Source organism: Saccostrea cucullata, unplaced genomic scaffold (genome assembly GCF_032062105.1).
Source record: "Saccostrea cucullata isolate Sc308-1 unplaced genomic scaffold, CSIRO_AGI_Scuc_v1 ctg5123, whole genome shotgun sequence".
Classification (NCBI taxonomy): Eukaryota; Metazoa; Mollusca; class Bivalvia; order Ostreida; family Ostreidae; genus Saccostrea; species Saccostrea cuccullata.
The window spans coordinates 85,127-109,033 of NW_026930026.1; the positions used below are offsets into that span (position 1 = coordinate 85,127).

At 36.5% G+C, this 23,907-nt stretch overlaps 2 protein-coding genes and 1 pseudogene across 2 annotated transcripts; 2 read left to right on the plus strand and 1 right to left on the minus strand.

The window, feature by feature from the left end:
* Positions 1-1,573: 1,573 nt before the first annotated feature.
* LOC134282752 (uncharacterized) lies at positions 1,574-4,585 on the minus strand (annotated as a pseudogene).
* A 741-nt stretch (positions 4,586-5,326) lies between these two features.
* LOC134282755 (uncharacterized) lies at positions 5,327-11,022 on the plus strand. Its single transcript, XM_062765152.1, has 4 exons — positions 5,327-7,493; positions 7,618-8,362; positions 8,448-9,858; positions 10,141-11,022. Exons 1-4 carry the CDS (start codon positions 5,327-5,329, stop codon positions 11,020-11,022), a joined length of 5,205 nt encoding a protein of 1,734 aa, XP_062621136.1.
* A 6,844-nt stretch (positions 11,023-17,866) lies between these two features.
* Positions 17,867-19,750, plus strand: LOC134282756 (uncharacterized). Its single transcript, XM_062765153.1, has one exon. It carries the CDS (start codon positions 17,867-17,869, stop codon positions 19,748-19,750), a length of 1,884 nt encoding a protein of 627 aa, XP_062621137.1.
* Positions 19,751-23,907: the final 4,157 nt, after the last annotated feature.

Below are 23,907 nucleotides of genomic sequence, written 5' to 3' on the forward strand. Positions count from 1 at the left end.
TTTGATTTTAAGTTATGTATTTTAAAAAGTAAATTATATGATACTTTCAGTTTCTTTGAAACAGTCAGTCAAATTTCATAAATTAAAGATCATTTGCAATAGCATGTAAACTCATGCATAGTCGCTGAAAAAGTGTCTTTGTCTGTTGTCCAGAATTTGGAGGTAAAAGTCTTGACCAATAGGATTTAAGGAAATTGAATTCTACTCAGGTAGTTTATTACAGGTGTAGAAATAGAAAAGGAGTGGATCTAAATATTTAGCTGATTATTTATTTTATTTCATTTAGGTTGTTTTATTAAGTTATTTAAAAAGTATTTTATTTGATTAATTATTTAAGTGAAAGGTTCCAATATTTGAGTTTAAATTATTTGTTTTGGTCAATATTGATTGACACAGAGTAAAAAAATCAGTTGTGACTAATTCATAAATGTATAATTATTAAATTATACATTTGAATATCATAATATTTAAAATAGTATAAAACTATCACTATTACAATGACATCTAGTTTAGAACATGAACCAAAGTCAATTGTTGTAAAGTTGTTGCATGATGCTCATGTGACCTATAAGGCCCATGGGCCTCTTGTTTCCCACAGTGGGGGACACCGATTCTCTGCATTAGATAATTATTAAAAGGCTCAAAAGAACAAAACAGGAGGTTATTTATACATTTATGATTTTATACTTTATAGATAGACGAAGATGCTGCCCGAGGCATGACGGATTCAGATTTAGCGGAATACCTCCCCAAGAAAGGAGATCGATTTGCCTTAAAAGACTTTCTTACACAAACATTCAATAAATCAAGAACAAGAAAATCCAGTCTGATGGATCGATTAAGAGATCGACTACGAAGTAGCAGAGCCAACTCTACAGAAACATGCACTGATGATCCAGATGATCCAGAATCCACCACCGAAAAGAAAATTCCAAGTTAAGTGCACAGAAAGATGTACATAGAGTTCACCTCGGCTGGTATCATTTCGATGAAAAGAAAAATCTTTACCAACATGTAAGACGAAGGGAGGGGGAGGGAAAAGAACATTGATGTTAAACAAAAACATGAACAAAGAAGCCATTATAAAAGAATGCTTAGATCTTTTTTTCCCCAATGGAGAGAGTCAGCATGGAGAGCTGAAGAACATGGAAGTTGAATTGACCGATTTCCAGCTTAAACCTTTAGAGGACAAAGAAACCACATTGGGTGACATAATAGACAAGGCAAAACTGCAATTTATTCATTTTTACCTGCGCACAAGACTCAAAAAGCCAATCGCAGATGAGAGTGATGATGATGAAAAGCAGAAAAAGGAAGGATGCCAACAGAAATTGAATACAAGTAGCACATTGCCAATGCCATGCAATCCTAGTGAGCAGTCTGACTTTTATTCTTTTTTTAAAAAAAAGCAAACAAACACCTAATGATATACATATACAGACTTTGAGCCATGCTTAATATTCAGCCTGAGAAAGTCATTTTTGCTCAAGTTCAAATTAATACTGAGACTATCTTTCTTTATTAAAACATTTGTACAACCTTCACAGTTATAAATATCAATAGGAGTCTATTTTTTCAAGCCATAAGGAGTAATGATACAACTTTCTTGTGAAAAAACTTTAGGTCTTTATACATATTGTCTAGAAACACAAGTCTTACCCGCTGACATATGGACGTACAGGTAGATGAAAATTAAAATTCCAAATTTCCTACATAAAGGGGGGACAATAAAAAAAAAATATGTATACTAAGAAACAGCCTACCTTCCTCTTATAACCACCCAGCCACATGACCAGCGAATTCATTTTCTGAATCACAGCACCTCTGCCTGTTCTGTTATGCATTATCAAGCTCAGTATGGTGCCTGCGAGTGGGACAAGGGATACAGTTGTGGATCCTCGCTTTTTAGACACACTGCTATAATACCGCTTTCTAGTTAGGGATGAGATGACAATATCCACCAGAGATGGGCACATGTTTTTCATTTGATCCATATATTGCTCCAAAGAAAATCCCATCACATTCTGAGAGAAAATATCATAAAAGTAATATAAAAAATTATCATAATATTTACTTTACCCAAAAAGTATCAATACTATTTAAAACACAGAAAAAAAAATCCCCATATTATCTGTATGCAAGAAAAAACACAAATTTTGTATAATCAATACAAATATGGAAATAAAAAATGTCAAGAATAATTGTTGGTTAACTTTAATATTTTTAAATCACTAGTTAAAGTTTACCTGTAATGAAATAGCTGGGACCTACACAGTTCCTTTGAACAGGTTATCACCTCATTCCGTATTGTGTCACATAACACAGATAATGCAGACTTCGTCGCAGGTTTACTATGAGTGAATAAACTTCTGAATCCACTCCTGTATTTTCCTTTTGACAAGGAAACCACTGCTCTTCCAATAGGGGTGCTATTAACTGTTACTGAAATCTGTTTGAGACCAAAACAAAAGAAAAAAAATTACAAATGGTATTCATTATGAAGTCAACTATATGATCTTTCTTATGTCTAGGACCTTTTTCAAATATCATGTACACATGTTTATATATGTATATATACAGATGAAGAGGTAGAATTTCATGGCTCAAGTACATTTAATCTGCTTTAACAGTTACTCTTAATTTTGTATCTGTCATTTTCATGCATTTTCTTTCTTAATTAAAATTACCGTCTCTGCAGAAGATTTATGGGGAACCTTCTGTGGTGAAAATAGCACCTTCTTTGGAGACACCACCTTTGGAGACACCCTCTGTCTCTTAATAACTTTCTTAGCTGACACAGGGGTGGAGATCTTTCTACTGACGTAAGTCCCTGGCACACTGACTTTCCGCAGCTTTTCCTCTGCCTCTGCGTAGGCCTGTTTCTTCTCAGGAAGAGATGATAAAAGGTTCGTGCATTGATAGCACAGGAATGCATTTCTTCCAGGACTTACGGCTACTTGAAAATGGTCTTTCAAGACACCAGCTACACTTTAAAGAGATAGGGTGAATGTTATCATAAACTAACACTCAAAAAGGGTTGATAACCATTAAACTTAATAAATGTAGGTAAATCAAGTTACGTAGCTAAATCTAATGGTTGTACCAGACCTGTTAATGTATTAAATGCATTCTGTACTTAATTCATTTGTAAAAACTCGCGTTTGTTTTTATCACTTGCGTTAAGTTTAAAATATCATTTGTGTGCATTTCACCATTGGAAATAATAGGTGAATAAAAACCGATTTTCATAGGTTTAAATCACAGGTACTTGTGGACAGGACCCCCCTCCCCCCGATATTCAACCCCAGGGCTCATTTTCTCAAAATTTATATTCATTATTTATTACACTTAATTATCATGTGTACAATATGAAAAAATCATCAAAACCCCAAAACAATCAATCTACACAAAAAAAAATACCCCACTATACATTATAAGCGAGAAAGGTATGCCACTCCAGTTTGTTTACGTTGTACCCCCACTAGTCTTTCTGGGTGAAAAAACAAGTATATATTTTATTTCAACCTAAAATGTTCACATCGTCTCTACATATATTTCTGTCAAAGTGCATGCTATTGGATTAACTCTGCATCTTGTAAGAATCCCACAATAACTGATTATCTCCTTCAACAGTTTTACAGCCAGAACGTTAAATTTTCCCTAGATAATCGCAATGGAAGTGCATAGAGAATGTTTCGCTTATTAGGATAATGTCCGAGAGAGTTTTGGACTGACGTAATAATCTCTCTCATGTTTTATCATACATTCTCTATGCACTTCCGTTGCATTTACTTAGGGAAATTTCAAACCGAAGTGGCATACCTTTCTCCCTTATAATGTATAGTGGGGTATTTTTTTTTTTTGGAGGGATTGTTTTGGGGTTTTGACAATTTTTTCATAGTGTACATATAATGAATAAGTATAATAAATATAATCTTTGGAAAAAATCAAGCCCCAGGGTTGAATATCGGGGGAATGGGGGGGGGGGTCCTGTCCACAAGCACATGCAGTTTAAACACTCAATGTACATGTAGATAAACGTCCGATTTTTCGGACTATATAATCACTAATATCAATCAATTTTCAATGAAAGTATCGTGCAGATGATTCAGAATCTTATATTTATATTACCTAACACCTTTTTTGGTTTTCGCATTATGGATGTTCTCTGAAAACCTTTCGTTTTCCTGGAGAACTCTTCTCCGCAACATTCACAACATTCATCCATGGCGCTCTTCCGTCACTGTAGGAATTCCCTCGACTTCCGGCGAGATTTGAGTCACGTGACTCGTTCGCTCAAATGACAGCGAAAATACGGTTGACTATATTTCATCTACTCTGTAATACAAATTTGATGTGATATTTTATTTAAAGTGAAATAAGTGAGTACAGCAATAATTGTTTTATTGATTTATTGTAAGTCAAACAGACAACTTGACTGTCAAGCATTTAAAACCGAGCCGATAACGCCGCCTCCAGTTGGAGGCGGCGATTTCCCAGTTTTCGTAATGGCGCCGGTTCTGACGTTTTCCTGGCATGTAAAATATAAAAATCGAAAAAAAGCCAGGAAAACGTCAGATTTTTCGGACTAAATCATGGTGTAATGGCTGAACAAAGCAAATCACGTAGTCAAGAAGAAAACCAGGTATGCAATACAAAATTAGTATTTGGTTCATTTCATCAAGGAGATGCAAGGTTTTCATCATTTTCTAGAGGAAGTCAGTGTACCTGCAATGCTCTTACTATGCTAATTAAAAGTTATGAAGGATTTTCATTCTCCACAGAGTTTATTGATCATACATTAATAGCAGGAGATCAGGTTTATGTGAATTTGGTCAAGAATTTGCAGCAAAGACAAATGTTTCTTAACAAGCTACTTACATTTGATGAGTTGCCAAGTAACTTAACTTTGGGAGAAAATCACCATGTCATTGAGAAATTTGAAACCATGTGGGGATAACTTGTCTCTGAAGAACAAAACAGTCAAGTGAAATCATTGCATCAAGCTTTAGCGGAGGCATTTCAGGTTTCCAGATATTTGTTGATAATGATCGGGGCAATTTGTTCTGGTATATACAAAGTGTCAGACGATGAATATTACTTTTTTGATTCTCATTCCCATGACCGTGATGGCATGTCTGCCTGTGATGGAAATTCAGTACTTGTGCAAAGCAAGAGTATTGATGATTTGGTCTCATATTTGTACAGGATGTATAACAGCATGCATATAGACTTTGCAATGCAGTTTGAAATCTTGCCAATCTCAATCAAGACTTTGCATCATAGTTTTCCAGAAAAAAGCCCATTGCAGAAAAGATTTTACAAAATGGATGATCATCTCTCATCTGTGACAAATTCAGATCAAAACCCATGCAAAAAAAGGTATATGAGAGAGTACATGAGGAGAAAAAGACAGAATGCACAATTTAAGCAAGTAGAAAGAAACAAACAAGCACATGCAATAAAGTTGAGAAGACAAAATGATGATATAAAAAGCAGAGAAACTGAAATTGCTACATTTGCAAGGAAATTAAAAAGACAGAATGCTGAAAAAAGAAAAAAAGAAAAGGAAAGAGATGCAGCTGCTAGAAAGTTAAAACGACAGAATGTAGAAATAAAAGAGAAAGAAAGGAAAATGAATACCGCTGGTAGAAAGTTAAAACGTCAAGATGAAGAAATTAAAGAGAAAGAAAGGAAAATGGATAACTTTGCAAGAAAATTAAAGCGACAAGATGTTGAAGTAAAAGAGAAAGAAAGGAAAATGGATAACTTTGTAAGAAAATTAAAGCGACAAGATGTTGAAATTAAAGAGAAAGAAAGGAAAATGGATAATTTTGCAAGAAAATTAAAGCGACAAGATGTTGAAATTAAAGAGAAAGAAAGGGAAAGGAATACTGCTGGTAGAAAGTTAAAGCGACAAGATGTTGAAATAAATGAGAAAGAAAGGAAAATGAATACTGCAGGTAGAAAGTTAAAGCGACAGAATGTAGAAATTAAAGAGAAAGAAAGGAAAATGAATACTGCAGGTAGAAAGTTAAAGCGACGGAATGTAGCAATTATAGAGAAAGAAAGGGAAAGGAATACTGCTGGTAGAAAGTTAAAACGTCAGCATGTTGAAGTGCAAGAAAAAGAAAAAGAGGGCAGTAGAATTTCAAAAAGAAAATGCAGAGAAAACCCAATTGTTCTTGAAAAGGAAAGGTTAATAAAGAAAGCTAAACGAAGTAATGTGTCATTTAGAGAAAATGAGAGATTGTTAAATAAGGAACAGAAACAGAAGCAAAGAGCAGATAAGGAATATTGTGAAAAAGTAAATGAACAAAAAAGAAGGAAAAGATTCGGAGTAGATATAGGGGATTGCATTCAAAATTTTCATGAACAGATTAAACATGGTCCAATTTTTGTATGCTCATGTTGTCAGCAAACATGGTTCAAGGAAAGTGTTTCTAAAGTGGAAAACCTCAAACTAGATAATAAGTTTAAAAGCAAGTTTCTTACAAGCACTGTCTCTGTTGAAAATATGGAATGGATTTGCAATACTTGCTGTTCATCAATAAGAGAAAACAAAATTCCGAAGTTGTCTGTCTTAAATGGTATGATGTGGCCACTTAAGCCAATGGAATTAGATTTGTTTCCTTTAGAAGAAAGGCTTGTATCTCTGAGAATACCTTTTATGCAAATAAGAGAGTTGCCAAGAGGTGGACAATATTCTGTTAGGGGAAATATTGTGAATGTTCCTGTTGATATTCAACCTACTGTAAATAGCCTACCAAGAAAATTAGATGAAAATGTCACAGTTCCTGTCAAACTAAAGAAAAAGTTGTCATATCAAAAATGTGATTATCATGAAAATGTACGACCAACAAAAGTACTGATGGCGTTGCACTGGCTTATGAACAATAGTGACTTTTACAAGAATGCAAATATCAATGTTGATGACAACTGGTTTCAAGAAATTACAACTTCAGCAAGTGAAATTGTTCAGAAATTCGTGAAAACAGAAACGAGAAGAGATCAAAATACTGATGATGATTATGAGACGGTTGATAATGATTTTGATGAATTCTGTGAAGTAGATGGAGTTGGTAGAGATGGTAATTGTGACACTCTGTTAGATGATGCTTCAAGAGACATGAATCAGATTTACACATTTGCTCCAGGTGAAGGACAACGCCCACTTAGTTTTTATCAAGATCAGACAGCTGAGTATTTATCATTTCCAACAATTTTTTGTGGAAAGGGAAGATTACAAGATGATGAAAGACAAGTACGTGTGTCCTATGCAGATATTGCTAAATGGGAATTAAGGAGTGTTGATAGACGTGCTGCCCAGTCTGTTCCAAATTTGTTTTTCAAGTTGAAAAAAATACAAATGAAGCAAGTTACAGACAAATGCAATCTGGCTCTTAGGAAATGCAAAACCAAAGGAAAATCCATGACAGCAAATGAAATGAAGAATCCCGAAAATGTGAATAATCTCGTTAGACATGATGAAGGTTTTTTTGTGTTCAGACAGTTGCGAAATTCACCTGCATATCTTGAGACTAGAAAAAAAAGATGTATTTGCTATGATAAGACAGCTAGGTCTACCAACATGGTTTATGTCATTGTCTGCTGCAGATACAAGATGGAATGATCAAATCAGAGCACTTGGAGTGTTAAATGATGGAAAAGAATATACTGATGAAGAAATCGACAGTATGACTTGGTTTGAAAAATCAAAGTTAGTACAAAAAGATCCAATCACTTGCTCCAGGTACTTTGATCATAGATTCCGTATGTTTATGAATTCAGTGTTGAGAAGTGATCACCATCCAATTGGAATTGTAAAAGACTTCTTCTACAGAACTGAATTTCAGCAAAGAGGATCACCTCATATTCATATGATTGTTTGGATAGAAAATGCACCAAAATATCATGAAAACAATGAACAGGAAATAGTGAATTATGTAGATAATTACCTGAAATGTGAAAAGAATGAAGAGGATGATTTGACTGACTTGCAAGTGCACAAACATTCACAGACTTGCGAAAAGAGAGGTAAAGCTGTATGTCGATTTGGTTTTCCCCTTCCTCCTCTTGAAGAGACTTTGATTTTGGAGCCACTAGAGTGTGATGTTGATAAGTACAAGAAAATGTATGATGATATTCAAAAACAGCTAAATGATATGAAAAATGGATGTGATTTGCCCTACAAGGAACTCCTGAGCACAGTACTGAAGATATCTGAGGAAGATTACATTAAATGCATTAGAAGTTCACTGAGAGGTCCAAAGATTTTTTTAAAAAGAAGTCCATGTGATATGAGGGTTAACTCATACAATAGTGTTGTTCTTGATGCTTGGAAAGCTAACATTGACATTCAGTATATTTTGGACCCATATGCGTGTGCAATGTATATTGTTTCTTATATAAGTAAATCACAGAGGGATGAGCGATTTACTTAACAGAGCAGCAAAGGAAGCTAGAGAAGGAAATCTTGACATAAAAAGACAGGTGCGTCATATTGGAAATCATTTTCTCAATAGTGTAGAAGTTGGAGCACAAGAAGCAGCATATTTAGTGTTACAAATGCCAATGACAAAAGCTTCAAGGGATGTTGTTTTTATCAACACAAGTCCATCAGATGATCGAGTAATTCTCATTAAAACAGATGCTGAATTAGAAAAGTTGACACCAAATTCTACAGATGTGGAATGCAGCAATGTAATTAAACGGTATGCAAAACGCCCAAAGCAGCTTGAAAACTGGTGCTTAGCCGATTACGTATCACAGCTAGATGTTGTATTTCCTAAAGATACTGAAAAAGAGTTCGCTGAAAATGAAGTGAATGATGATGATCAGGACAATCAGTCAGATGATGACAATTCAGATCTCGAATTTGGTGAAAGTGATACATTAGTTACACTGAGAAATGGCATAAAGATCAGACGACGTAAAATACCAAGGGTAATTAGATATGTCCGATTTAATATCAAAACTGATCCAGAAAATTACTATAGAGAAAAACTCATGTTGTTCATGCCCTGGAGAAATGAATCCACTGATTTAATATCAGGAATGGAGACATTTGAGAAGTCATTTCATCTGAAGAAGTCGTTTCTTACACACAAGGTCAAGGAATATGAATTCAATGCTGAACAGCTTGATGCAGCTTTGCAAATGGCAAATGAGGACTTTTCAGAAGCTTTTGATGAATTGGCACCAGATGTTCAGCAAAGAGAGGCAGAAGATGAAAATGAGGGATCTCTTGAATCTGAAAACTTTGTTCAGTTTAATCCTGAGAGGCCTATTGAACAGAGACAGTATGATATAGGATCTGACCTTGGCATTCCATCAACAAGACAAATAACTGATGAAAGTTCTGTTAGATTACCAGACAGTGAATACTTGAAACTTTTAGGAAGTCTAAATGTAAAGCAGCGGGAATTTTTCAATCATGTCCTGCACTGGGTAAAAACCAAGACAGAACCTATTTATTCATTTTTATCTGGAGGTGCTGGTGTTGGCAAATCTGTTTTGATAAGAGCACTTTATCAAGCTCTGCACAGATATCTGTATTCCACAGAAGGAGAAAATCCAGATGACATAAGAATACTTCTGTGTGCTTATACTGGCAAGGCGGCATACAACATTGGAGGAGCAACTATAGCATCTGCTTTACATCAAAAATATAATCAAAGTCAACAAAGCTTGCACTGTGATGAATTGAACACTTTTCGTACAAAGTACAAAAACCTAAAATTGATCATTATTGATGAGATATCAATGGTTGGAAATAGATCATTAGCTCTCATTGACAGTCGTCTACAACTTCTCACAGGCATCAAGAAACCATTTGGTGGTATAAGTATCATTGCTGTTGGTGATTTTTTCCAACTTAAACCTGTGATGGACCGTTGGATCTTTCAAGATTTAAATCATGATGCTCAAGCTCTTGCAAACAATCTCTGGAAGGATCATTTTTTTCATTTTTGAGTTGGATGAAATAATGCGCCAGAAAGACGATCTTGAGTTTGCTCATCTTCTAAATCGCCTTCGTTACAATATCATGACAGAAGAAGATATGAATGTAATACACAGATGCATGATAACAGAAACAAGTGACAATTATCCACATCATGCTCCTCATCTCTTTACAAGAATTCTAAAGTAGATGCATACAACAATCAGTTGATTGAAAAACTTGAAGGAGAAAAGGTTACAGTGAATTCAGTGGATACAGTTCTAAAGGATTATTCAAAAGAACTTAAGGAAAAGCTGCTGAGATCTCTATCTAAAGCAGATGATGTTAGCAAAACTGCTAATTTGATGCAAAAACTGATTCTTGCTATTGGGATGATCTATGATATCTCAGTCAATGTTGATGTATCTGATGGTCTAACAAATGGATCAACATGTAAGGTACAATTTATTGAAAGAAGAATAGAAGGAATATCAAGACCAAGCATCGTGTGGGTTAATTTTTTTGATGCTGCTATTGGAAAAATTACTCGCAAGAAATACAAACATTTGTATCATGATGGGATTAATGTGGACTGGACACCAATTTTTGAAGTTCAGAGGTCTTTTGTATTGAATTACAATACTTTTCAGAGAATTCAATTTCCGTTACGCCCAGCTGCAGGGAAAACAGTTCATAAAGCGCAAGGTTGCATTGTTGATGAAATTGTAATTGATTTGTCTCAGACTAGAGTGAGGAAAAATGCACATATTCACTATGTAGCACTTAGTCGAGTACGATCAGTGAATCATCTGCACATCCTAAACTTCAATGAGCAGGCATTGGCTATGGATGAACAAGTGGTAGAGGAAATGGAAAGAATGAAAAAAGATGTGCCGCTGCTACTTTGTTACGTCCCATTATACCAAGTTGATTTAAATTCTTTTACAATTGCTTTCAACAACTGTAGATCACTTCATAAACACTTCCAACAAATTCAAGATGAACCAAATATTGTTGCATCAGATGTAGTTGGATTCTCAGAAACAAGGTTAACTAATATTGATTTAGCTGAAAATTAACAACTGCAGGGATACACAGCAGTATTTAACCATGAGACTACAGATAATATGGACAGGCGCCCTTATCATGGAACAGCAGTTTATGTGAAAAATATCTACAACACAACCTGCATCTCAAAGCTAAACACTGGTTCCATGGAGTTCATCATGGTAAATATACATGTAAACCAAAGTAGAGATGTCCAAGTTGTAGTTATTTACAAATATCCATCTTGCTCTTTTGGGGAATTCAAACAGGATATGAATGTGCATTTAAAGCCTTTGATGGATGAACAGAAAGACTTCGTATTCATGGGAGATTTTAATTTTGATTTGTTTGCTGGGCATACAGACTTTCTAACTTTTATGGAGAGAGGCTTCAGTTGTAAACAAATTGTAAGTAAGACTACTCATGACACTGGTTCGAAACTTGACTTGATTTTTACAAACATATCACCATGTGAAACAGATGTGATTGAAGCATACTGGTCAGATCATAAAATGGTGTACTGTGCATTTGAGAAGACGTTGCATTAAATACAATGGGGCACGAAAGTAAAAAAGAGCAGAGGGAGATCCATAAATATGCCCCCTCCCTCATCCCTTTGCCCCATCTTAGTATACCCCTCAAAGTTTTAGGGGTATACTGGATTCAACATGTCCATCTGCCTGTGTCTTAATTTGTCAAAGAAGACGGTACGGTTTGAGCTTTATTGTGCCCTAAAAATTTATTGTTCTTAAAAAGTTATGAAATTGGCTTTTAGTTTAGATGAATATGATAAATCATCAAAGTATATGGCATTATGACCTGAAATATGAGTCATTAATTTGGCATATTTTTAAGTTAAATGCAGATTTGACTCGTTTTTCTGCTAATTTTCCCTTAGAAAAAGTGTCTGCCACCGTCGCCCGCTTTAATTTTTGGATATTTTGTGCAAACAGCTATGAAAAATCACATATTTAAAATATTTGTTTATGTTTTCTAAAAGAAAATTCCACTGAAAATTGATGTCTTCTGCAACTTTTTAAGAAAATACGGGAAAATGCACAAGTTAATGACGTAACAATTAGCATTTAGGAGGGCATATTAGAAATACCATTTGTATATTCTTACTACCGAGAATTCCTATGATTCAGAAAGAATGAATTTTAATTTCTTATATCACTTTCATATTTTAGAAAAATATAGGGCTTAATTTGTATTGAAACTGTACCTTCTTCTTAATTTTATTATGATATGCTGTCATGACCAGCAGCTAAAATGATTTAGATCAAGGTCACAAAGTTTTTATGTTTATGTTTTTGGTTTTGGGTGAATATAAGGTTATATATACTTTGGCAAATTAAGGTTCCTTATGAAAACGAGATCTGTCGTGATCTCATTGGATGTAATGATTGTACAAGATCATTCAGTAATATGACTAAGAAGTTAAGTATTCTTTGATCCAAAACATTTTAAAGCTTGAACAGTGGGTAATTGTGTTCTTGACTCAACAGAGATTAACATGACCTTCAGCTAATTACACGTCAGCAAAATTCAGGCCATCCCCTTGGCCATTTGCAATAATTGCATGTAGCTAGGTTGCAGAGATCGAAGTATGTCTTCTCTTATTCCCTTGTTGGGGTATTAGCCCTATTTGGACATTTTTTGAAACAACCCACTGTTTGAAAATTTGAATTTTGTACTTCTTTGTATTATATAACACTTCTGTTTTTAGATGAAGACATCTTCCTTTTAGATCTGACTGTTAAATTACATATTGAATTCTTATTGTATTTATGTACGAGGGTTGTCCCATAAAATCGTGGACAAAGCGCTTTTCTCAAAAAGTAATGGGCGCACTAAGCTGAAATTTTCAGTAAATGTTTATTCATCATATTTAAGTGTATCCTAATGTTTTTGATTATATATATGCAAAATATATATGTTTACTACGGCGCACGGTAAAAATAACAAGGTTATATTAGAGAATATACAAGTATTAAATCGTAATAAAAGTTTTAAATACACAAGATTAGGATGAAAATTGTTTAAATTAAATTCCTTGATCAATTCTGACGTCTTTTTGAAAATTTCAAGCATTTTGGTTAATTTTTGGCAGTTTCCCGAGCATTCGAAATTGGAAAGTGGTAAACACAATACATGAAAAATGGCGACGTTTGATGACGTTATGGCGCACCGGAGAACAGTTCAGTTAGATTATGATGTTGTTATGACACCTTAAGAGACTTTAAATGAATACTGAAGAAAGAAAATATGTAAAATATCACTAGATCTTTAAAATATAAATGAAATGGAAGTTTTCTTACAAAAGTTTTCTTGATCGAGTCCCCAAGTAGTGCAGAACATACGGATAGTCTGCCATTGTAATAGCATAAGCTGCTGTCACTGTCAAGACCGTTGATATGAGATTCTTTGTTAGTTGAATGATGGTGAGAATATTGTCCGCAACTTGCTAATAAATCTTTAGAAGATCGCATGAGTGTGCCGCATTAGTTCCTTAACTGGTTATAAACACTCACGTATGAAAATCAAAAAAAATTCTAGATTTAACTGGCGTTTATCAAACTTTACATTTAACAAACATGAAACGCGACGCTGTTTTAGACACCATGACGTCATCATCCGTGCGCCGTAGGGCGATACAGTACCTAGCATAAAATATCACAATTTGTTTATTCATGCATATATCTATTTGAAATTTGCTATGTATTTTCATATTATAAGTACTAAAGAGTAGTGAAAATTTCAGAATGCAGTGATGATTGTTTTTCAAACTAGACAACTTGCCCACGATTTTACGGGACAACCCTCGTACATGTATATATGTTTACTTTCTTAAGATTGTATTCGTGAAAATTAGATAATTTCATATTTTTTGCTGTGACTACAATTTGTGCTAAATTCTTAATGCACATTTAAATTAAAATGAAAGGTTGTCATATTCACGAATAATTGCATTTTTGATTTTATATCAGAAGAAAATTTGTAAAATTGTTAACATTTTTTTCAATCCACATGTATATGTGTAACAACTCTACTGAATGTCAAGTTTGTGAAATTGATTTTTTTTTTTTACTTTAATTTTTTTCACAAGTAATCATCTACATGTATATTCAAAATAATAGCGCATAATATCATTTTGTAGAATATTGTATTGAATATATCTTGTCTATTCTGTGTACAATTCAATGTACATGTGTATTACCATTTATAGAGTTCATGTATCTTACATGTACAAACAATAATTATGTTTCAGAAATTGAGAATCACCTGTCCCTTCATATGACATTTGGATTTAAATACCGACAACACAATTTTGTGTTGGGAACTCTTTTATCCTGATATTTTGTAATATTTCTTGAAGAACATTGAAGGACACTCTTTGATAGACTGCTGCAGTAATTGTGACTATAGAGCATTCCATTAACTGTGATTCGATCTGACTCTTCCAGCTAGCCTACTTTGTGTGATACTCATCTTCTCATAATTAATGCCGGATATATCATTGCAAAAATTAAATATGTGTCACCTTGGAAAATGTGGAAACCATTAAGTTGGATGTCTCCATTGACTGCATGCCTTTAATCTTTTGCTGAAATATTTTTTGCACGATTACTTTGGATTTGTGCTTGGTTGTTTAGTTTTCTTAATTTGATTATAAGTTAGAAAAACATGAATAGACTGCACATTACAAAATATTAAATATTTTCACTTAATAATAATAATTCTTATTTGTACTATGAATTTCTTTGTAAATTATGCTTCTTAAAAAAAACTTGTGTAAATAACATACAATGCTTACATTTTAAAAATGTCACTACATTGTCACAGTTGAATTTTATTTATGAAAACTCAGATTCCCTGATTCAAATGAATAAGACGTATCAGGTCATGTAGATTTTTGTGAACATCAGGTGCATTAAGATCAAATTTAATGTGTACAAAATCTATGATTTAAAGGTAAGTATGGAAAGAGGGGGTCAATGGCCAGCCCGTAAAGGGAGGTAAACCTACCTCTTTTAGAAGACAAAAAAAAATTACTGATGAATATAATTGCACATACAATACCTACATCTGTAATAAAAACTTAAGAGGAATAAAAGCGCTCCCTTAAATTGTTCAACAAGATTCTTTGAATCAGGGGTTCTGGTAATGCAATTATGTAAACATAAAGTACTATGCATATTTTATTTGGTAAAAGCTGAAAAATCTTTTTTCAATCACTTACACATAAACCTTTCCCGTTTTCGTTTTCGCTTTCATTGGGAAAGGTATGTATATTGTGGAATTGTATTTTTTAAAAAGGGATTTATATATTTATGACAAAAATGCATATTTTGACTGCATTTCAATTGTTTTTCCAATGCTTTATACAGTAATACTCTTTATTAAGATTAATTGTCATTTACAATCATTATGTTTTAAATTTAATTATACATCTACTGATTTAATGATGTTTTTGACTTAATTACTACCTGGTACTTCACATGTATGAGTAGTATAAACGGTCTAGATAGGGGAGGATTCTGATTGGCTGAGAGAAATCACGTGATCAATTCTGATTGGTGAAGGGGATAAATGGGTCAACTGAGTGGAGTTCTAACCCTAACCCCCTAACTAGCCCTAACTAACCCTAACCCCCTAACCCTATCACCCTTAGCCCTAACTAACCCTAACCCTAACCCCCTAACCCTAACCCCTAGCCCTAACTAACCCTAACCCTAACCTTAACTAACCCTAACCCCCTAACCCTAACTAACCCTTATCCCCTAACCCTAACCCTAACTAACCCTAACCCCCTAACTAACCCTAACCTATTCCCCTTAAATACTGGAGTTGTTTACACAGTGTTTTTTTTTTTTTACATTGGTACGTAGGTACTACGTTTTTTTTGTTTATGGACACAGGTAAATACTTGGCAGCGAGCCAAGTTTGTTTAGAGCCGTGTGCAAAAAATATGCTGACTACACAGGTAATACTTGGCAGCGATTCAAGTCAGAGGACCGTGTGCAAAAAATATGCTGACTACACAGGTAAATACTTGGCAGCGAGCCAAGTTTGTTTAGGGCCGTGTGCCAAAAAAAAATAAAAATATGCTTACCTGTGTATTGTGACGTCATCCACTGTATATAAATACGGTTTTCTCCGACTTTCGGGTCATTCTTCAGTCACAGCCATCACCTGATAGACATGGATTCTACTAGAGAAAAACAGGTACAGGCTCGACGAATATTGAAACGAAAAAGTACCGAGAGAGAAATAGATTTACCACCTAAACCCATTTCGGAGTATTATCACATGAGACTAGCTGAAAAAAGGACCTCTCCAAAATTTAAAGCGCATGAAAATAGATATGTCGTTCATTTCGATGAATTTCCAGAAGAAGAAGAAAACACAGCTTTCCTTCGGCGATTATTCAAAAACATGTTACAAGACTTCAAATCGAAAATGCAGTGTGATCCTAACGATTACCTCCGCCTGAACATAAGTCACGATTCTCTGGATTCAGACATTTCTTACCAGTTTATGCAATGTAAAGAATTAAACGAAGACGTCATTTTTAAAGAAATACAACGTGTGCAACAATCCAAAAAGGAGTTCAAAATCGGCGACGGCTCCACGGAATTCGATCTGTTACACATCGAGAATCCCCAGGGGAGTGGTGGAGACAGAACCAAACATCTACAACTGGATAAAGAAACTTTCAAGAAAAATAAACGAGCCATCGTTCGGATCTTCAATCCCCAGGATAAATTTTGTTTGGCTAGAGCCATCGTCGTCACTCGATTACACAGTCAGAAACCCGAACATCCAGACCCGGAATGGGAAAAACGTTGGCTCCGTATGCGGAAGGGAGATAAGGAATCCTTGGACCAGAAAAACGAAGCCATAGCCCTCATGGAACAGGGCGGATGTGATATCACTCAAGCTTGTGGAAATGCAGAGTGGATAAAATTACAACAGGTATTAGCTCCTCAGTATCGTCTGAAAATATTTCAGTTCAAATCTACTTCCACTAAACTCTGTTTAGAGCGCATCTTCAAAGGCTGGGGAGATGGAACTTGTTTGAACATTTTGTTAGACAACCGTCATTGCGATGCCATCATATCGATGGCCGGAGTAACGGGGAACCCCTACTACTGTGATCATTGCGACGTGGGGTACAGAACTGTCACAGAACATCGGTCCAAATGTCCTCATCGCTGTACCTATTGTTTAGGACCACACCCTCAATGTTCCGATGAAGGGATCAGAATTAAATGCCAGGAATGCCATGGAATGTTTAAGAACAAGACCTGCTACGAAAATCATTTAAAACCCCATAGTAAGAAGACCACCACTACTGTCTGCAATTTAATGGGGCTATGCGAGAAATGTCAGTCCTGGATACCTAAGAAATTATTTCCTCATCACAAATGCAGAGATCAGAAACAGTGTAAGATCTGTAAGAAAATCGTCGATGCCGATCATCGGTGCTACGTTCGACAGAAGCCCAAGAAGAAGAAGGGAAAAGGCACCTTAGAGTTTACCATTTATTTCGATTTCGAATGCACTCAGGAATCGGGCATTCACGTTCCTAATCTGTGTGTGGCACATCGCGTCTGTCAACATTGCGATGGTTTAGACATAGACCAACCTTGTCCTCATTGTCAACACATGGGACCCCGTCAGCACCTATTTCAAGGCCCAGACACCTTAAAGAAGTTCATGGACTGGTTATTTCAACCCACTACAGGTACTAAGAATTCCACTTTAGTACACGACGGGGCCATCGTCATCGCCCATAACTTCAAAGGATACGACGGACAATTCATTTTGAATTACATAGTGCATTCTTCTCCCCTGAAACCTAACGTGATCATGAACGGGAGTAAGATCTTGTCCATGGAAATATGTGGACTCAAATTCATCGACTCGTATAGTTTCTTAACGTTTCCTTTGGCCCAGATGCCCCCCGCTTTCGATTTGAACGAAATGAAGAAAGGTTATTTCCCGCACTTTTTTAATACGGAACAGAACCAGAATTACGTGGGACCTTATCCACCGGCAGCTTTCTACAATCCGGACGAAATGACTACCAGTGGACGACAAGCTTTTTACGAATGGTACGACCAACAGAGGGGAAAAGTGTTTGATTTCCAGAAAGAGTTTGTAGGGTATTGTATCTCGGACGTCGACATTTTACACAAATGCTGTGCACGGTTTAGAAGCACCCTCAAGAAGTTGGTCAACGTGGACCCTTTCCAGGAATCCATCACGTTTGCCAGTGCTGCTAATTTAGCGTACCGTCGAAATTTCATGCCTAAAGACAGCATTGCCATCATTCCGAACCTCGGGTATGAACCGGCACGACAATATTCGGCCAAAGCCTGTCGATGGCTCACCTGGATGAGTCATCAGAATGGATGTCACATACGACATGCCAGAAACGGAGGCGAAGTCCCGATCGGAAATTATACCGTCGACGGATACCAGGAAGCAACTCGTACCGTCTACGAATTTTACGGATGTTATTGGCACGGATGCCCCACTTGCTATCCCAGTTTACAAACGGAAACTCATCCTCACCGGACCCAATTTACTTACCAACAATTACACGAGAAAACTCTCAGAAGGACTGCGGATTTAGAGGACATGGGGTACAACGTGTGTAGTATCTGGGAGCACGATTTCGATCAACAAGTGCAACAAGATGAGACTTTACAGCAATTTGTACGAGATCTGAACATTCCGGATCCTTTGAAACCTCGAGAAGCCCTGTACGGAGGCCGGACCAATGCCACTAAATTATATTGTGAAGAAGGGGACATGAGATACGTGGACGTGTGTTCCTTATACCCTTACGTGTTGAAACACAGACCTTTTCCCCTAGGGCATCCCGAGATCATCACAGACGACTTCCAGGACGTGAGAAGTTATTTCGGTCTCATTCACTGTCGGGTCTTACCACCCCGAGGCCTCTTTCACCCCGTATTACCTTATCGGACGGGAGGTAAGTTATTATTTCCCTTATGTCGCACCTGTGCCCAACAACAAGACTCTACTTGTCAACATCCATGTCAACACACCGATCGGGAACGTAGTCTCACGGGTACTTGGGTGACGAGCGAATTACATAAAGCCTTGGACATGGGGTATACCTTAGAGCAAACTTACGAAGTGTGGGATTTTAAAGAAAGCAGTCAAGACTTATTTAAAGACTACATCGATACCTTCCTCAAGATCAAACAGGAAGCGTCCGGATTGCCCCCCGACTGTAAAACCTCAGAACAAGAACAAGATTACATTCGACAAATCTACGACAAAGAAGGATTCATGATGGACATTCTCAGTATCAAGAAGAATCCAGTGTTAAGAACCATTGCTAAACTCTTTTTAAATTGTCTGTGGGGAAAATTTGCTCAACGATTGTTATTACCCAAAGTCAGATACTTGGACGAAGTAGAGGAATTACATCAACTCTTACAAAATTCGACTCTCGACATCAAGGGTGTGCGACTCTTAGTCAATAAAGAAGATTCCATTGAAGACAAGATTCTAGTGAATTTTCAAGACAAACAGGAATTCGTCGAAGAATGTCCCTTTGGAAACGTGATCCTGGCTTGTTTTACCACCGCCTATGCTCGCTTACATCTCTACGAGACTTTACGACCTTTAGAAGAACGGGGCCTTTATTTCGATACGGACAGTATCATTTACCAACACAAGGAAGGAGCTTTTAATCCTACCTTGGGCAATAGTTAATAGATAATAAGAAACAAAGAGTGTTTCCAGATTGGATGGTCCGTGTCGGAGGAGCAGCTCAAAAGAGTAGAAAAAAGAAGAAGCCAAAAGCCCCACCCAAGAAGAAAAAAGCCCCTCCCAAGAAAACAGGGGCGGTAAAAAGGACCCCTCAAACTGTAGCTCAAAGTAAAGCCATGCCCGAAAGTCTAAAAAACGAAATCAATCAGTATTATAAGGAACAAAGACAAAAGACCATAGGAGAGTTACTCAAGAAACAAGCAGAACTGAGAATGGATCGTACTATGGGACCCATAGGGAGTCAAAGAGCTAGCGATTTAGAAGTGTTTCCTCGATGAATGTGGGCATTCCCTCCCCTGGAATTAAAGTTCCCATTCATGTCCCTAAAATCACACGTTTTCAACCCTTGACAGCTTCCACCCCTCAACTTCCTAAAGGTCTGAGATATAAATGCCGATATTGCGGAAAAACTTGTGTCAGGGAGAAAGCTAGAGATAAACACGGAGGGTATGCCCCTCCTTAAGACTATAAAAGGGAGAGACATAAGAGACTTCTCTTCATTGTTTTCAAAGATGGCCAAGAAGAAAAAGGGATGTTGTCTCTACGAGACTTTACGACCTTTAGAAGAACGGGGCCTTTATTTCGATACGGACAGTATCATTTACCAACACAAGGAAGGAGCTTTTAATCCTACCTTGGGCAATAGTTTAGGAGAATGGACCGACGAATTAGACGGGGATCACATCACCAAATTCATGTCGGCAGGTCCTAAAAATTATGGTTTCCGGACGGACAAAGGAACTGAGGTTCATAAATGCAAAGGGGTCACTCTCAACCATCGAACCTCTCAGTTGGTGTGCCCAGAGACTTTAGAAAAAATGCTCAAGGGAGAAATAGAGGAAGTAAAAGTCCCCTATCCCAGGAAAATCCAGAGGACACGGGATTATGAGGTGGTGAACAAACCTCCAGAGAAAACAGTTAGAATTGTATATGACAAGAGACAAATTGTAGAGAATTATAACACTCTACCTTATGGTTATTGATATGTTTGTTTGTTTGTTTGTTTGTTACAAATAAAAAATTGAATTGTTTTGTGTGTTTCTTCTTCTCTATAAAAAAGATATTCTTATTTTTTAAAAATGAAAAAAGATTTCTGAGTTCACTATAAATAAGACCCTGAACCCATCTTTTCCTTCATTGATCAACATGTATTCCGAGGAGACACCGCTCCCCTCTTTTCAATTGAAACACGAATTTACCATGGTAGTTGCTGGACCCTCGAAATCGGGCAAAACAGAATTCGTCAAGTCATTAGTGAACAATCTAGACTGGATCACCCCCAGGCCCGAAAAGATCGTCTGGTGTTATCGGGAATGGCAACCCGCTTACACTTCTTTAAAAGAGAAGGTATCTTTCATCCGAAATATTCCAGAAGACGACGAGAAATTAGTAGCCAATTTGAGTGTGCCCCATTTACTCATTTTTGACGACATGATGGGAGGAAAAGCCATCGAATCGATTGTGGATTGGTTTACCCGTAAAGCCCATCATCGGAATACCAGTGTGATTTACATCACTCAGAATTTATTTGATCGAGCTGCCTCTCATCGCACCATTAGTTTGAATGCTCATTATTTAGTCTTATTCAAAAATCCCAGAGACAAATCTCAGATCAGTGTATTGAGTCGTCAGCTAGCTTTTCCTCATTTGATGTCTGCTTATCAAGAAGCCACCCAGGTACCTCACGGCTATCTTCTCGTGGATTTGAGTCCCCAGACCCCCGACGAATACCGATTAAGAAGTCGAATGTTTGAATTGTTGACTGTACACATGCCTCAAGAGTATAAATAAAAGTGTTTCCCACTCTTCTGAGTCATTATTCATTTCACTCTTATCATGGCTCCATCTGCCAAGAGTAAATTAGTGAGAACCTTACGACGTTTACAGCGGGAACGAGATCCCACCAAACGAGCCCATTTAATCGAATTAGGGCGTAAAGCCTTATTGAATTGGTTTGCCATGGGAGCTCGCAATTTAATGAAAGGGGTCTTACCTATCAATAAACTGACTCAAAAGTTTATCGATCGTCATCGTCAAGATTTAAAGATCATTGCCGATCAATCGGCTAGTGACGAAGATAGGAAAACAGCCATTTTAAAACGCGGAGGAGCTGGATTTCTAGGTGGAGTCATCATTCGTCATTTATTCAAATGGAATAGTCCTAAAAAAACGACGGGTTCGTCGTTTAAAGAGTGTAGTGGTAAGAGTCGATAATAAGAAACAAAGAGTGTTTCCAGATTGGATGGTCCGTGTCGGAGGAGCAGCTCAAAAGAGTAGAAAAAAGAAGAAGCCAAAAGTCCCACCCAAGAAGAAAAAAGCCCCTCCCAAGAAAACAGGGGCGGTAAAAAGGACCCCTCAAACTGTAGCTCAAAGTAAAGCCATGCCCGAAAGTCTAAAAAACGAAATCAATCAGTATTATAAGGAACAAAGTCAAAAGACCATAGGAGAGTTACTCAAGAAACAAGCAGAACTGAGAATGGATCGTACTATGGGACCCATAGGGAGTCAAAGAGCTAGCGATTTAGAAGTGTTTCCTCGATGAATGTGGGCATTCCCTCCCCTGGAATTAAAGTTCCCATTCATGTCCCTAAAATCACACGTTTTCAACCCTTGACAGCCTCCACCCCTCAACTTCCTAAAGGTCTGAGATATAAATGCCGATATTGTGGAAAAATTTATGTCAGGGAGAAAAATAGAGATAAACACGAGAGTAACAAACACGGAGGGTATGCCCCTCCTTAAGACTATAAAAGGGAGTGACATGAGAGACTTCTCTTCATTGTTTTCAAAGATGGCCAAGAAGAAAAAGGGATGTTGTACGCGATTAAAAGCGCATGCTCCTCTTTTAAGAGTGTTATCGGATCCTCACTATTCCTCGTCCTTAAAAACGGGAATTTTAAAACATTGTTCTGGGGCTAATTGTATTCGGCGCGTCGGCGCGCTCGCGCAACAGATTTTGTATATAAAATTTATCGCTTATACAATATTTGTCACCATCGGGCTCGATATTTCACTCGATATTCCTATACTAATCAAAGTACTGAAAGTACCAATAGGAGTTGATTTTGACGATTTTCAATAAAATTTAATGTTTGATACTTTGTTCACAACTTTTTCAAATTATATTCATTTATGCTTCATAAGAAAGTTGTGAGAATTAAATGAAAAAAAGATTCTACAGAGTCAAAAAGGTAAGGTTGTTTTGATCACCATAACCTTAGAATGATATGCCAAAAAAAGTAAGACTTTTCCTCTGTTCTATTATTTTCAATAAATTTCTAAGTAATTTTCTCACCTAAAGTTTGTTTAAAAGGGCTATTAATAGCAAAAACATTTCTGTAACTAAAGGTTCTCCCCATCCACTAATAAAGACAAGTTAATCTTTAGTAGTATTATTTTTAAAAGTAACAAGGCATCTTGTTCAAACACGTATACCAATGTATGGTAGCTTACTGCCATGAAAATCAAGTCTTTAAAAGGAGGCTAAACTCTAGAGTATAGGGTCATAATGTAATACTGGTAAATTTAATTTGTTACATTGGCGTCGGAATCAAATTGAAAGGGGGGGGGGTAAGTGAAAGAAAAAAAAAATTTCGAACCTGAAAAATCTTAGCAAGCAACCCCCCCCCCCAAAAAAAACCGTTAAATGTGTCTATTGTCCAAACAAGAAAATCCTATTTATGAGGGGGGGGGGGGGGACTTCTTTCAGTACCATTTTTTTCTTTCAAACATTACCACTTACACTACCACTTACCCTTCTTCTAGGACTACACTGCCTTGCCTAATGAGAGCTGGGGGAGGGAGGGACTAAATGAACCTACGCCCCAATATTGAATACCTACATGATGTCCATCTTTATAAGCCCCCCCCCCCATTCCGATACCTATGTGTTATGCATAAAGTTCATTTATAAAAACAAAAGCACTAAATATTTTTTAATGCTATAGTTAGAATTTAGAGATATAACTATTAATATGTAATATGTTTGTACAGATAGAGAGAAAAGAGAGATAGGTCAACTAAAAAAATGCAGTAAATTTCGGATTACACTTGCATAAATCGTGGTTAGACATGCATGGATCAAAGGGGACCCGGATCCC